General features: G+C 50.1%; 6 protein-coding genes across 6 annotated transcripts; 3 read left to right on the top strand and 3 right to left on the bottom strand.

Moving 5' to 3' along the window:
• Positions 1-829: 829 nt before the first annotated feature.
• N7515_004246 (uncharacterized protein) lies at positions 830-1,342 on the bottom strand (the record flags this gene model as incomplete). The annotated part of the gene is made up of 2 exons (XM_056664990.1): positions 830-1,084; positions 1,115-1,342. The coding sequence occupies 2 exons, from the start codon at positions 1,340-1,342 to the stop codon at positions 830-832; spliced, it is 483 nt and encodes a 160-aa protein (XP_056524047.1).
• Positions 1,343-2,910: 1,568 nt separating this feature from the next.
• On the bottom strand, positions 2,911-5,584 carry N7515_004245 (uncharacterized protein; the record flags this gene model as incomplete). The annotated part of the gene is made up of 6 exons (XM_056664989.1): positions 2,911-3,791; positions 4,041-4,144; positions 4,193-4,818; positions 4,902-5,241; positions 5,316-5,425; positions 5,474-5,584. The coding sequence occupies 6 exons, from the start codon at positions 5,582-5,584 to the stop codon at positions 2,911-2,913; spliced, it is 2,172 nt and encodes a 723-aa protein (XP_056524046.1).
• Positions 5,585-7,233: 1,649 nt separating this feature from the next.
• N7515_004244 (biotin synthase) lies at positions 7,234-8,456 on the top strand (the record flags this gene model as incomplete). The annotated part of the gene is made up of 2 exons (XM_056664988.1): positions 7,234-7,437; positions 7,491-8,456. The coding sequence occupies 2 exons, from the start codon at positions 7,234-7,236 to the stop codon at positions 8,454-8,456; spliced, it is 1,170 nt and encodes a 389-aa protein (XP_056524045.1).
• A 792-nt stretch (positions 8,457-9,248) lies between these two features.
• Positions 9,249-10,292, top strand: N7515_004243 (sterol desaturase family protein; the record flags this gene model as incomplete). Its single annotated transcript, XM_056664987.1, has 1 exon — positions 9,249-10,292. One exon carries the CDS (start codon positions 9,249-9,251, stop codon positions 10,290-10,292), a length of 1,044 nt encoding a protein of 347 aa, XP_056524044.1.
• A 212-nt stretch (positions 10,293-10,504) lies between these two features.
• N7515_004242 (uncharacterized protein) lies at positions 10,505-11,731 on the bottom strand (the record flags this gene model as incomplete). The annotated part of the gene is made up of 3 exons (XM_056664986.1): positions 10,505-10,976; positions 11,023-11,519; positions 11,585-11,731. 3 exons carry the CDS (start codon positions 11,729-11,731, stop codon positions 10,505-10,507), a joined length of 1,116 nt encoding a protein of 371 aa, XP_056524043.1.
• A 1,045-nt stretch (positions 11,732-12,776) lies between these two features.
• On the top strand, positions 12,777-14,549 carry N7515_004241 (putative isoamyl alcohol oxidase; the record flags this gene model as incomplete). The annotated part of the gene is made up of 3 exons (XM_056664985.1): positions 12,777-13,009; positions 13,060-13,260; positions 13,310-14,549. 3 exons carry the CDS (start codon positions 12,777-12,779, stop codon positions 14,547-14,549), a joined length of 1,674 nt encoding a protein of 557 aa, XP_056524042.1.
• Between the last annotated feature and the right edge of the window lie 61 nt (positions 14,550-14,610).

Genomic DNA, 14,610 nt, shown 5'->3' with positions numbered 1-14,610 from the left:
GCCACCACTGGAGTGCTAATGGCGATGCCCTCGTCCAAACTCTCTGCTCTTCCTGGGTCTGGACACCCTGGAATGCCGATCCGTCAACCGAGGCGGGTCCTTGTTCAAGTTTCCAAGGAAGACCAGCGACGGCAACGCAATCGACAGGCACAGCGTAAACATCGTGAGTTCTTCCGTTATTGTCGCTCTTGGCTGAATTTCACCTCGTGGGCAAACCTCATCCGGGATCTGCAGGTGAATCTGTCAAGGCCCGATTGGAAAAGTATGATCGGCTGCGACAAAGTCTTCAAGACCCTGAAGATAACATCAACCCCTCGACACATTTGGCAGACCTGCCGTTAGGCCAACAACAATTTTGCCCGTCGCCATCAGCCAGTGTAAACCCTTGTATGCACTCTCCATCGATGTTACCAAGCCTTTTTCCAGAAGTCGAAGTCGATCAACCGATAGACCCACAGTTCGTGGAACCTAATGATCCTCTCTCTCACCTGTTCCTTCCCTCAGCAGAATATGCCAAGGGAGTATACAGTCCCTTGTCAACAACACACGATGGAAACTCTTCAACAGTGAGCTCTCAAGTCGAGGAGCACTATTCAGTGGTAATTACCCTTCCCTTGTCTCTCTTTCTTCCCTCATCTTCTAAATTAAACAGAAAACCAACCAGGGAACAAAGGCCGTCCCTCTTTCGGACACTTCGTTTCCGCATGAGCCGAGCCTTCTATCCCCGTCATTGGAATTTGAATGGAACGCTAGGGCATGCGATGGGCAGGCTTTCGGCCGAACTTTGTTGCATCAGGGCGTGATTCTGAATAGCGAAGAGATAGTTTCGTTATTGCTGGCTCATGTTGCAGACGTAAAAGCTCGGGACAACGACGGACGCACGCCTCTTCACGTGGCTGCCGCTCTGGGATACGCAAGGGTAGGACGCTTGTTGCTCATGCATGGTGCTGCGGCGACAGTGTCCATGGCGGATGGAAATGGGCTGACCGCCATGCACCTTGCGGTTCAAAACGGACACGTTTCGATGGTCGAGGCTTTGGTCGAATTCGGCGCTGACGTAAATTTGCGATTCTAATTGGATGAACTGATTTTAGAAGGGAGCCCTCAAGCTAACTGCACCGTCCAATCTCTCATTTGAATTCTTGCCTGCTTTTATACCAGCCTCAGCCTCTGGAACCTGTCGCGTGTATCTCTTTTTAACGACAGCCGTCGCATGCTCGGACGCACTTGTCGCGTGAATAAGTAGAGGATCATATGGCATGTTGGACTTGATGGGATGAGACTCTGGCGCATCCGATTCAACTAAAGAAGGTCGGATAGATCTGAAGCGGGAAGCAGTCATGTTGGTATTGCTGGCGAGGCGATGAAGAATTTTAAGAAGAAAAGTAGAGGGAAAGGAGAGCGGGAAGCGTGAAGGTTGTGTCACAGCTTCATCAAATGTGACGGAGGGGTCCACACAGTTACGAAGGCGACCAACCTACCTTCACCGCTTCTCGCGCTGGGGGATTGGTAACGGCCCATAGGGAAGCGCGGAAGAACATTAATCCCCGCACAACAAAGAATGATAATCTTTCCATTGAATCGAGACTTTCATCTTTCCATATATGCACGGGGAGGTCAGCAACGCCCATTCATTGTGACACAATCACACCTTTTACCATCCATGGACGACTCAATTCAACAGTTCCGCAACCGCATCCTGGATCAAATTCGAGAAGTCTTGTTCAAGTTGCCTGAAGATGATGTCACCGGAACGATGCGAATACTTGGTGATACCTCAAATAGGATTCTTGATCCGAACAATTATCTAGAATCGATACGTCCATATGCCTTAGCGGTGCAGGATAGCCTCTGTGCGCGCCATAGGAATAACACGACTCATTTGCTTGCGGTCACGATTCACCCCGACAAACATTCCTATTTCGTTGATTGCAACCAGTGGGTGTCCTAGTGAATTATCTGATCATCACTCAATAAGCATCCGCCCACAAGATGATTCACTGCATCTTGATCTGTTCGCAGGTTTTGGATCTCTTGGATGAACCGCGATATCTCCTCCAACGTACATGAATGCCTTTGGAAAGAAACTGATATGAAGAGGGAAAAAGATAATAGTTCGATTTCCTTGTAGTTCCGGGGTACCGATAAATTAAATAGTCGTGGTGACGTATCATACAAACAGAAACATTCATTTACGGTACATTACATACGGTCAATACTTCGTAGGTTACCTGTCCAAGTGTGGCGGTGCGAGCTATGTAATTGCAATGTAATTTCCTTCTGCAGTGTGACAAGCTTGCTGTAATCGGCTTTCGTTAAAACACGTTGCAGTTCACTCGCCGTCCTCACGCAGTGCGAATATGATCAACTTCAAATCTAGCACAAACAACAGCTCCATTTCAACTAAATGATTTCCGGAAAAGCCACCTCGCGGGATTGATACAAAGATGTGCTTCATATTTTATTTCGCTGCAGCGACGAGTGTCTGTCATTGGAGTCTTGAGTGGTGACATTATGGCAAAGAGCTCAGTCTGTACTAATCTCGAAATGTAAATAAACTTAACTTATGTACAAGCAGGTTATAGTTGATGCAAAGCATAATGCGCGACCAATAAAAAATGTCTTAGCGAGCATAGTCACGACGGGCCATTCGATTAGCCCGTGATCTGGTGTATCGCCGAGGAAGCTCCATATCATTCCGCTCTGTCGCAGGAAGGCCGTATCTACGTGTGCGAAGAGAGGCCCAATCTGCCTCAATGTCAGGTTCTGGCCCTTGAGCTCAAGCAGCTTTCGCTTTTCTTTTGTGGTAAGCTTCCGCCGAAGCTTGCGAGTATCAACCGGATGACCCAGAAGCGGCTGTGATCTTGCCTTTGCTCTCGTGAGCGGTCTGCAAATGTTGCTAACATCATCTTAATCATTACAAGAGGGGTTACCGTCGAGCCCTGCCTGCGTATGAGGGTGTTCCTTGCACTTATCATCTACCGCGACAGCTGTGTTGCTGGAGGGGGTAGGACAATATGTTTCCAAAGCCCTACCAATGTTGTCATTGACTTCATTGGTACAATCTTCACGAGATAGTTTGGCAGGGCTCGGAACAGGAGGTTTTGGGTCTATCGTGTCATTTAACTCCTTTGTCTCGAGTTCACCCAAAGAATGAGCATTCAGCTGAATAGGCTCCTGGTCGTAACCCGGGCAATCATCCTCTATGTTGAAGCCGATAGGGACGAGAATTCTAGGGTCAATGACATCAAGACCGGGCGTCGTTGGCTGCGAGCTGAGGCGTGAATCGGCATCTGAGAAGTAAGATGCAATTGAATTACTCCTGCTGCTCGCGCTGGCCCTATCACTTCTAGCAGAGCACTCAAATCGTCTTTGCTGATCCTCGACAAACGAGAACCGAGCCGGTTTGGTGATACAAATGTGGTTCGAGGGGTATTGCTGAGATTCAGGGCGTGAAGGCTGGTATTGGAAAAATCGGGTTTCCTTCTTCCGCTTTTTCTTTGGCTCCATTGAAGTGTATTTCGATTCCACCTTGGAAGTAGATGGCAGGCCATGATTGTCAGTCCGAGCTTCTTTGGCGCAGCTTTCGCTTCTCTTCTCATTCCCTTGTTGCTGCTCCCATGGGAGAGCTCTTTTTCCCCCACGTACGCAGAGTACCTTTGTAGCCTCGTCGTCCTCATTGTCCGCATTTCGCGATTGCCAGATACCCTTTGCCAAGCCATGTACATCATACAAGTGATGGCAGAAATCATGCGCGTTGTCAAAAGACCGTGGACAGCCACACAAGGGATCTGTAGCTGGCCATTTCATCCCCTGCAGATGAGTTTCCTTGATATGGTCCCGAAGTTTCTTGCTATGGCACTAATAACGAAGCCTTTTCTCCGCATCAAGAGACTCATCAAAGAGGCAACATGGACAATAACCCGGTCGGATGACAGTATAGCGGTAAATGATGACTTCGCAATGGAGCCTCCCCCAAGATAGCAAGTGTTTCTCACAGTGTTCTCGCCATTGGTGCTTTGTATGAAACCATTCCATACATTCGTAGCAGAATTCCATGTCGAACTTCCTCACTCCAAGCTGGGAAGCTTTATCGCGGCGGACGCATTCATGGATATGTCTACTCCGGTTGGATTTCGCCAGCCTGCACAAGTTAGCGATTGGTTTTCAATACCTGGAAATAGGTACTCACGAGTCAACGTCTTCCTGGCAGCTTTCAATCGGGCATTTGCCATGGATAGGTGCTTCATTCGGTAAGTATATTATGTCGTATTCCCGCGAGCACTGCTTTTGTAGGTCCTTCATGAAGAGGAGCTTCTCGTCAAATGACATAGGCTCTGTGGACGACATGATTGCCGCTAGGCGGCCAATTTCGGGCATAATAAGAGCAAGGGCACGTGTGCAAGCATTCTTTTCTGGGTCATTGGGTGATTTCTGCCCTTTTGATAAAACCGTCCAGTCTCTCCTGTCGCGAACCCATTGGGTCCGGTAGTTTGTAAGAGCTGAAAGGCGGAGGCGAATATGGGTATCCCTGTATTGTAATCTCTCGTAATTTCCCCTCTCTTTGTCGCCTATTGCATCTGCCAAGCCAATGTGGCTTTTTATTTCGGCAAGTTCATCACTCTCCAGGACAGATTCTTCGATCCCAGCGGGCAGATGACTAGGCAAACCGGTTTCACGGTATTGCTCATGGCCTTGCCAGTATTCGATATGGCGATCGTCTCCCTTCTCATCAAGAACACAGTCAACAGTATTAATGGACGAGCAATGGGCAAGATAGCTCGTTGGGTAGGTTTTCCCATCTTTATGACCGTATAACTGTGAAACTAATGCTGAGCCGTATCGCCCTATGGAGAGTAAGTTTATGTCCCAAGAAGTGTAGGATATCAGAAGGGCCTTACCATCAACCTTTTTTCCAAGTGCTCGGCGGATATCATGTATTGTGGGATCTTCCCAATACCCTGCTTTCCTGAAGAGCTGGCGAAGGAATAGTAGAACCTTTCTGTCGTCAACACCAGATCCTGAGCACCTTGCCCAGTCACGTTCCTGAATACAGGCTTTTCCTTCGCGTCATCCTTCCAGCGCAGGGGAATTTCATTCTTCCCTTCGGGGAACTGCTGTTGGGCCAAGTCTTCTATAGTGTTGATTCCGTAAATTGCGCCTTGGTCGATGGCAATGACGGCAAGAAGCAGTCCCGATGCAAATTGAGGCCTGCTGTCATCACGGATGCCTATGCCAAAGCTGTCGAGCGAGTTAGTGTTTGCGAAAAGAAAAGGATGAATTGGCACGTTTTAGGAACGAGGTAATTGACTTACACGGTGTACTCCGGGTTCCTATTTTTTTTGAGCCACTGTTCATTGACTCGCCACCCAATCTTCCATGGCTCGTCAGAAGAATTAGAACGAAATAAAACTAGGTCTATGTGCTGTTAGGTGTCAGTAGCCTGAAAGAACATGTGCATGGGTTGATGTACCTTATAACGAAGACCTCTCTGGTGTCGATGTTTATTTATGGGAATGAATGCCCCAACCCTTGCACCAGTGAAAAGATAAAGCTGTAGGGCGAACAAAAGGAAGACTTTCATTGTTCCGTGGATGAAGACAGGATCATCGACCGTCCAGAGTGAAGATACGGCGTGGAGGTAGTCTGTCTTGGTGAAATTGAATTTGCCTTTTTCCATGTTCACGATGACTTTCTCTTTGGTCAGAGTTGCTTTGATCCACTGCGATATGGTCAGCCGCAAGCATCCAAAGCAATCGCAAAACGGACTATACTAACCCCGTAAGTCTCTACACGGTCCTCTAGAGGAACCATGTTTCCAGTAGCTGTCTCAAAGCCACCGAAAAATCTCTCGGCGCATGCCAAAGTCGTGACGGCCGTGGGTCTTCCTTCTGGGTCGAGACGCCCTTTGGTAGAATGCGCATACCACCGAATAAATTCTTTGATCAGAGTAATTTCGGGTGCCAGGCATCCCTCTTCCAGCTCATAGCCTTCAGATACTCTTCCACTTTCAATCAGAAACCTAAGAAGTCAACAAACACGGAAATTGGGAAAAGCGTTGCGAGGCCACTCACTCGATCCAGAGCTCAACGTACTGCCGGTGAAGGGCTCTGGACTCATCGGTCCGCTTATGCTTACCACGTGTAGCATCATCCTCTCGGTGGGCTTCCGGTTGGAATCCAGTTTCTTTGCGTCTCGCGCGGCGCCGTTCCCTTGCTAAATCGCAAGTCTGGGGCTTTATACTCATGATCCAGGGTTGGAAAAGAACGTTTATACACTGGAATAAATCATGAAGAGAATAAAGGAGGTAGTGAGCTGCAAGCCCTTGCGAAGTATTTGTGGTTGACTACCCATGGGGGATTTCGCTGTATTTATAGCTCGACTGGATGTTAATTACCTCACACAAGCCATCCCGGCCATAGCAGGGATTGGGCGAAAGGCACAAGCCATGTAATTTCACACGTCATCATCTCTCAGAGGGCATACGAGTGAATGACTACCTGGGGCAGGGGCTATCAACAGAAAAAGGATGGTCAATGTTAGGTGGATTTTTAGTTGCTGGCGCTAGCATCACAGAGTAGATGGCTAATAAATGATCCACATGTCACGTGGTTAATTTGTTCTATCTCTGCCTTTATTTTCAGGCTGCAGAGTGTGCACTCAGGCCGTGCTCACTGAGCATACCCTGAGGGCTCACCGAGCAGACCCTGAGTACTCACTGAGAAGACCCTGAGTGCTCACCGAGCATAACCTGAGCATTATTTTTACATTACTAAGCATACCTCGAGTAGCACTGAGTAATCACCCTGTGCTGTGAAATACTCAGTGAGCATGACCCTGAACCCCCTCATAAAGCGGCGGCACCCCGATCGGGAAATGCGCATCCGCGGCCTAAAATCTGGTACATACAGGGACATATACTATGAAGTATTGCCTGGACAAGGGAAGCTAATTACAACTTACAGTCAACCGTAAGACGGTTATCACCGGACAATCTGACCCGAGTCCCCGAGTTAAGGATGTTGGGAATGAGCCAATGGCAAGATCTCAACACATTCCTTGATGACATGATCGAATAACGTGAAGACCGCTGCAGGGGTGAAATTAAACTTCCCAGCCCGCTGCGTTGCTACTCCACATGCGTGAATCTTCTCACTGCCCCTCTTCGAGTCATTCTGGTCATCCTTCTATACCCTTACACCCTCTCCTTCCTATCCTCCCCCAATACTCGCCATGTCAATTTCCATTCGCTCATTGCCACTGACATTGATACGGTCCTACGGGACCGTTCAAGGTACATCCGCTACATCATTGAACAGCCAAATCCCCATAACCCTGACCAATGCGACGAGTGCTACCACACCCCGAACCACCTGGACTCGAGATGAAATCAAGCAAATATATGAGACACCATTGCACCAACTCACCTATGCAGCGGTAAGTGGAACTCATACCCGAGCTTGATACCAATCTCATACTAATTAACCTAGGCCGCCGTTCACCGCCGCTTCCATGATCCCGCCGCCATCCAAATGTGTACCTTGATGAACATCAAAACGGGTGGCTGCAGTGAAGACTGTTCTTACTGCGCCCAATCCTCCAAGCACAACACAGGCCTGAAGGCTACCAAGATGAGCCCCGTCGATGAAGTCCTCGCTAAAGCCCGCAATGCAAAGGCCAATGGTAGCACTCGGTTCTGCATGGGCGCCGCTTGGCGTGACATGCGGGGCCGCAAGACCAGTCTCAAAAACGTGAAGCAGATGATCTCCGGAATCCGCGAAATGAACATGGAGGTCTGTGTTACCCTGGGTATGATCGACGGCGATCAAGCCAAGGAGCTGAAAGAGGCTGGTCTGACGGCATACAATCACAACCTCGACACCTCGCGTGAATTCTACCCTACCATCATCACCACTCGCTCCTATGATGAACGCCTCAAGACACTCTCACACGTGCGTGATGCCGGTCTGAACGTTTGTTCGGGTGGCATCCTAGGATTGGGTGAAAGCGATGCCGACCGCATCGGTCTCCTACACACTGTCTCCAGCTTGCCCTCCCACCCCGAGTCCTTCCCTGTTAATGCCCTCGTCCCTATCCCCGGTACTCCTCTCGGTGACCGGAAGATGATTCCCTTCGACCGCTTGCTGCGTACCGTCGCCACTGCTCGTATTGTCATGCCCAGCACCATCGTCCGTCTAGCTGCCGGTCGCATTGCCCTGACTGAAGAGCAGCAGGTTGCCTGTTTCCAAGCGGGCGCTAACGCTGTGTTCACGGGTGAGAAGATGCTGACCACTGATTGCAATGGCTGGGAGGAGGACCGCGTCATGTTTGAACGCTGGGGATACTATCCCATGAAAAGTTTCGAGAAGCCAGAGGTAAAGGCTACTGCTGCTGCTACTCCTCCGCCAGCTGCAAGCCCCGAGGCCTCGGCAGCGCAGGTCGCAGCTAGTTCTTAGACTTACAGTTATACTGTTCAATGGAAATATAAGTCTGCAACATACGGTTTTGCATATTCCCTCGTATGTGTCAACCTTTTCTTTGGGGGCTTTGGAGGAACAGGAATCATGTAGCAGATCGGCGTCCCCAGCAATGGGCAGAAACTTTCACGGATGGTGAGGACTAGATGGTGTACTGGCAGAGAAGATTTCGGCAAGAGCTTTTCCCTGTACGAATTTCCATTCTCACGTTTGGCATTCCCTGTCTCCGATCAGTCGGTCATTACCCCCGTCTATCCCCGCGTTACTCTCGAAATCGTCATCTCATGAGATCTAGAAGCCTGAGCGAATGCCCTAAAAGTGTTGGGAATACATAGCCAGCTGACTTGCGAGTGGTCGTCCAGTTTGGCACCAAATCCCATACCGAGGTTGAACCTAAGTGCGCAGGGTGGACAGATCTTGACTCACGCCTTTCGCCTCTATCATTGGGCAGAGATCAATCTTCACATTCATGATCGCACTGCTTCCCCTTTTAGATGCAGTGGCGCTCCTCTCAACTCCACATTGACGCCTAAGCATTAGCCGATGGCGGTCTCATTGTGCGGAGAATTTGACATGTGGGAAACGCCGATCTTCACCAAATCGACCTCTCTCGAAGATCATCTTGTCTAATCTAATGAGATGTTTAGATTTGGTTGGGGTAAATTGATCCACACATTCAATATCGTTGACCACATGCTGCCCAGTGTACTCATGGAACTGATATAAACAAGGACCCCCCGCCAGACATGGCCGCCTCCAGAGCCATCCACCATGGATTCCAAACCCCCAAAAGATTCCATGCGATCAACATGGCGTACAGCTCCTCGCAGCGAGTGGAAAATCCACCACTACATGTTGCATGTCTTGAACGCCTACCCTATCGACATAGACAAGGAGGTGCCGGTGCACAGCAAAGATGAGAAAGTGCCATATATGCCCCAGTGGTCTCTTCACCGATGGGTGCTGTTCTACGCTGCTGTTCCCTTACTCCTCCACGAGTCCTATATGGCCTTCACCGGGCGCAATGTTGGCCCAATCGCCGCCTTCAACTTCTACCTCTTCGCCTTCAACGCCTCAGTCATATACCAAGTCCACATCCTTCGCAGGCTCGGCCACCAATACGGCTTCCTAGATGGCGACAAGCACGAACGCGACGGAGTCCCCGATGTCGGCGTGTCTAAAGTCGTAGCCTCAGTATATAAAACTACCGGCTCACGGTTGATCCTCTCAATCTTCCTATCCTACAACCAAACCCAAAGACCCTCCCAAATGTCCTGGGCCTGGCTCCCCCTCGAGATCGGGCTGTACGGCATCGTCCTCGATTTCTGGTTCTACTGGTATCACCGACTGATGCACGACGTGAGCTACCTGTGGAAATACCACCGCACCCACCACCTAACCAAGCACCCAAACCCATTGCTATCCGCCTACGCAGACCACGAGCAAGAATTCTTCGACATGGTCGGCGTGCCTATGATGACCTACTTCAGTCTAAAACTAATGGGATTACCGATGGGATTCTATGAATGGTGGATGTGCCATGAGTACGTGGCGTTCGCGGAGGTATACGGTCACAGCGGGCTACGGATGCACATGACGGTGCCATCGACACTGAGCTGGCTGTTGCAGATGTTTGACGCCGAGATCGTCATTGAAGATCATGATCTGCATCACCGGAAGGGGTGGCGGAAGAGTCACAACTATGGCAAGCAGACGCGGCTGTGGGACCGGATTTTTGGGACTTGTACCGAGCGGATTGAGTCTGCGGCGGGAAATGTGGATTATGAGAATAGGGCTACGATGCCCTTATTCTAGATTGATGTTCTTTGATTGGTCTGTGTTATAAGCATGATGATGAATATTGAAGGTGACTGTCGTTGCCTAAGGTCATCCTGTACATAGCTCGCCCTTAACCCTAGGGCTGATTGTCAGCAAGTAGAGCACTTGTGATGAGATACACTTAAGCTCAGAACAATCTGTTTCTATTATGAATTGATATTGTGTAGGGGTTCAAGTCTAATAACTCATCAAAGATTGCTCCTGGGCTCAGTCACAGACTGGCCAGCACCTGTGATAACTGAAATCCCAGCATCCTTCTTAAAGTCCGGAGACTCGAAACTAGGAGATTCAGCACCTTCAACAGATGTACTAGTATGTACACTCCGAGTATCATCCAGAATGCGATCAACGCTACTGTCCTCAACATCGGGGTCGAAGCCACGGGCGTGGGGTGACTCTTTAGCCTCCTTAGGGCCCACGGATGGACTGCCACCAGCTGGCGTACTAGGTTCATCGGTATGCGTGAACTTCCCACTGGAAATTTTTCGCACAGAGGAAATCACCAGGGGACGGATACAGGGGATAGAGGAGGTGATGATGATAATGACGTTTTCGATGTATCCCCAGCGGATGAGCTCGATGCCGCCAGCGGCACCCATGTTTGTAATGCTGGGCACAGAGTTGAGTTTGGTAGTCTTGATAATGGACGCAACCATAGCACTGGAGCTGTTAGTATATCCAATGCCATTGGGAATGGGAAACTTACAAGACACCCAGACTGAGAAGGATGATCAAACCAATCTTGATCCTCAGCCTCAAATTCAAATTCCAGAATACCACTGCGGGAAAGACAGCCAAGAACAAATCCGTAGCTGAGTTGAATGTGTTGGAAAAGTATGCGAATCTAAACACTGCATCGGAGTCACCGCAGCTCGTTGTGGCCGCGACCTCTGCGTCCCAGAGCGCAGCAACATCGCGACAGATGCTCAGTGGTAGCACTGCGGATGCGACATTGGCGCCGAACTGTATAATCAAAACAGTCCAAAGGGCGGCCTGGTGATACTTGTTCGTTCCGAGGAGAGGAAGAAGGTAAAGAATGAATGCGGAGCGCGCGAAAGTGGTGCTGAGTGTGACGAGTGGCACCTGAATCGCGATATACTTGAGGACATCTTGCAGGTCCTTCCGTGGCATGCTATAAAGGTCTGTCCCGAATCCATGTTTGACCGATAAGGACAAGAATACTGTCGACGCGATAGCCAAGAGCTAGAACAGTTTATAGTTAGTATATGAGTAATTTATACCCCGACGAACAAACTGGGAAAACCTACCTCGGCGAGAATCATCAAGCCATCGTCAATACCAACACGTTTGATTTGAAATTTGGCAAAGACTCGTAACACCACAATCACCGCAGCGATGACCACTGCCACCCAGATCCCCTTTTCCAGGGCTGGGCCAAGAGTATTCGGCGGCATGTCGTGGTGATGAAACGACTATGCGATCACTCTTGTAGATATACTACCTCCCTGGGCCTCGGCAGCCTCCGGTCTCCGGACTGGCATGGAGATATGGTTTAACTTTCGCACGTCCGGAATTGCCAAAGCCCATGGATTCTTTTCGCCAAGACAGAGCTTTGATAAGTCGACAGCCAATGACCAGCATTGTGCTCCTGGAAGCCTTAAAAACGATCTAGATGGGCCATGGATAGGGCTGAAAGAACCGTGGGTCCAGGCAAACTTACCATTTTTGTCCAGTTTCATCTCATTTTCTCGCCCGAGTTCCCAAGTGCGAGGCAAAGAGATTTCTCATCCGGTTGCTTTATCCGAAACTCACGAGTGTTTCTCTCGCCATCTCTGACATACGAACCAATGTGACTAACCTCCAACGAGACGAGACTGAATTTTCAGTCGTATGAATGCTTATGCAAACTTCCAGTCCTACATTTATTCATGACCATGGCTGGCACCTACGGGTAGATACATGGACGCAGTGCGACGACATCCGCCACTGGGGATAATAAGGCTCGCCGGCGGCCGGATAAGGCTTGGTGGCGTCGGCGAAGCGTCGGCAAATCCTCTGATTGGCTATGTTATGACGAACTGTGGGTCAGATCTCAGTTTCTAAGCTTCGTCGTTCCGAGGCCTCCGAAGAGACGCCGATTTTAGGATGAACTTTTGCATATGATGTCGATGGCAAAGACCACCATGTGTCCTGGAAGTTGTGTGTGGCAATGGGATTTATTGGATGTCTACTAGTATTGACTACAGTTCGGCTGGTGGCAGATCTGAACTGCCGATCACTTGCGAACCGCATGAATCGTGTCCGCCTCGGCTCGACCCCGATGAGATCTCCTTATCCACCCTAACCTCACTAGACGGACTGGGGAACACTTCCGAGGGCTGCGAATTAAAGAGTACCCCAGGTCAGGACTCAGGAGAAACAATGCTGCGTTCCAAATAAATAAAAAGGGTGATCAACACATCTCCCCATATTTTCGGCAATCTCACCCCTTCCTCCATTATGAAGTGGACATTGGCTTTCCTGGCTTTTGCAGCAACGACCATTGCCTCCGATTGTCACTGTTTGCCAAGCGATAGCTGTTGGCCTCCTCCCTCCGCTTGGGACTCGCTCAACGGCACTGTTGACGGTCGCCTGATTGCGACCGTTCCTATCGGTAGCCCCTGCCATGCGCCGAACTACGATGCCGCCGCGTGTGCGGCCATCAAGGCCAACTGGACCAAACCTGAGATTCAGTAAAGTAGTACAATTCGCTCAGGAGATCGCATCACTAATAACCAACCAGTTTCGACTCTTCTTCGTCGGTGATGCAGACGTATTTTGCCAACCAGACTTGCGATCCCTTTACTCCCAAGTCCAAGCCCTGCCATCTCGGCAATTACGTGAATTACGCCGTAAATGTCTCGTCCAGTGACCAGGTCATCGCTGCTGTCAATTTTGCCCGTGAAAATAACATCCGCTTCGTTATTCGTAATACCGGCCATGAGTAGGTTAACATCGGTGCTTTTCCCCTGTTCCATACTGATAGACAATAGTTACCTCGGTCGTTCAACCGGTGCAGGTGCCCTCTCTGTATGGACTCATCATTTGAGCGATATCGAGTACCTGGACTGGTTTGACCCGACCTACCAAGGCCCTGCATTCAAGGTCGGCGCCGGTATGGTTGGATATCAGATCCTGGAGGCTGCCTCTGCCAAAGGCCTGACAGTCGTGACTGGCGAATGCCCTACAGTCGGTCTCGCTGGTGGCTACACCCAGGGTGGCGGGCACTCCGCTCTCAGCACTAAATTCGGTCTCGCAGCCGACAATGCCCTGGAATTCGAGGTTGTCACCGCTGCTGGCAAGCTGGTCAAAGCTTCGCGCTCCGAGAACGCTGATCTTTTCTGGGCACTGAGCGGTGGTGGCGGCGGAAACTACGGTGTTGTCATGTCCATGGTAGTCAAAGCACACCCAGACGCGCCCATTGCCGGTGCCGCTGTTCAGTTCGGCGCGGCCAACATCACCACCGATACCTTCTACGAGGCGGTTTCTCACTTCCACGCTCTGCTACCAGCCATGATCGACCATGGTGTCACCGTCATCTACCAGATGACCTCGAGCGCATTCCTCATCAACCCCGTCACGGCCTACAATCAGACCACCGATGATGTGAAGGCCATCCTCAAGCCCTTCCTTTCCAAGCTAGAAAGCCTCAACATCAAATACAAAGCCAGCTTCAGCTATTCCCCATCTTACTACGACCACTACAACAAATACATGGGCCCCCTCCCCTGGGGCAACCTAGCCGTATCCACCTTCCAATACGGCGGCCGTCTAATCCCGCGCCAAACCCTCGAACAACACCCAACCGACATGGCCTCCGCCCTGCGCAACCTAACCCAAGCCGGCGTAATCGCAGTCGGAGTCGGCATGAACGTTTCTTCTCCAGACATCTCCAACGCCGTGTCACCAGCTCTGCGCAACGCAGCAGTAACGATGCAAATCGGGACATACTGGAACGAGACCGCGCCATGGTCTCAGATGATTGCAGAGCAGCACAAGATGACGGACGAATACGTACCGCAACTCGAGGCTATTACCCCGGGCAGCGGCTGTTATCAGAATGAAGGGGATTTCCGCCAACCACATTGGAAACGCACTTTCTTTGGGAGCAATTATCCCAGATTGCAGGGTATTAAGAGCAAGTGGGATCCTTCTTCTTTCTTCTATGCTCTGAAGGCTGTTGGGAGTGATGTTTGGTCTGTATCTGAGTCCGGGCGGATGTGTCGTGTTTAACCTAGTAAATATAGGGGTTGATTCTCTGGCAATGCGATATGCCGATGATATGATCGATGGT

Source organism: Penicillium bovifimosum (genome assembly GCF_028826915.1).
Source record: "Penicillium bovifimosum strain IBT 22155 chromosome Unknown utg000003l_segment0_segment0, whole genome shotgun sequence".
In the NCBI taxonomy this organism is placed as follows: Eukaryota; Fungi; Ascomycota; class Eurotiomycetes; order Eurotiales; family Aspergillaceae; genus Penicillium; species Penicillium bovifimosum.
Note: the sequence above shows the minus strand (reverse complement) of the source record. Positions and strands in the feature narration are given on the sequence as shown.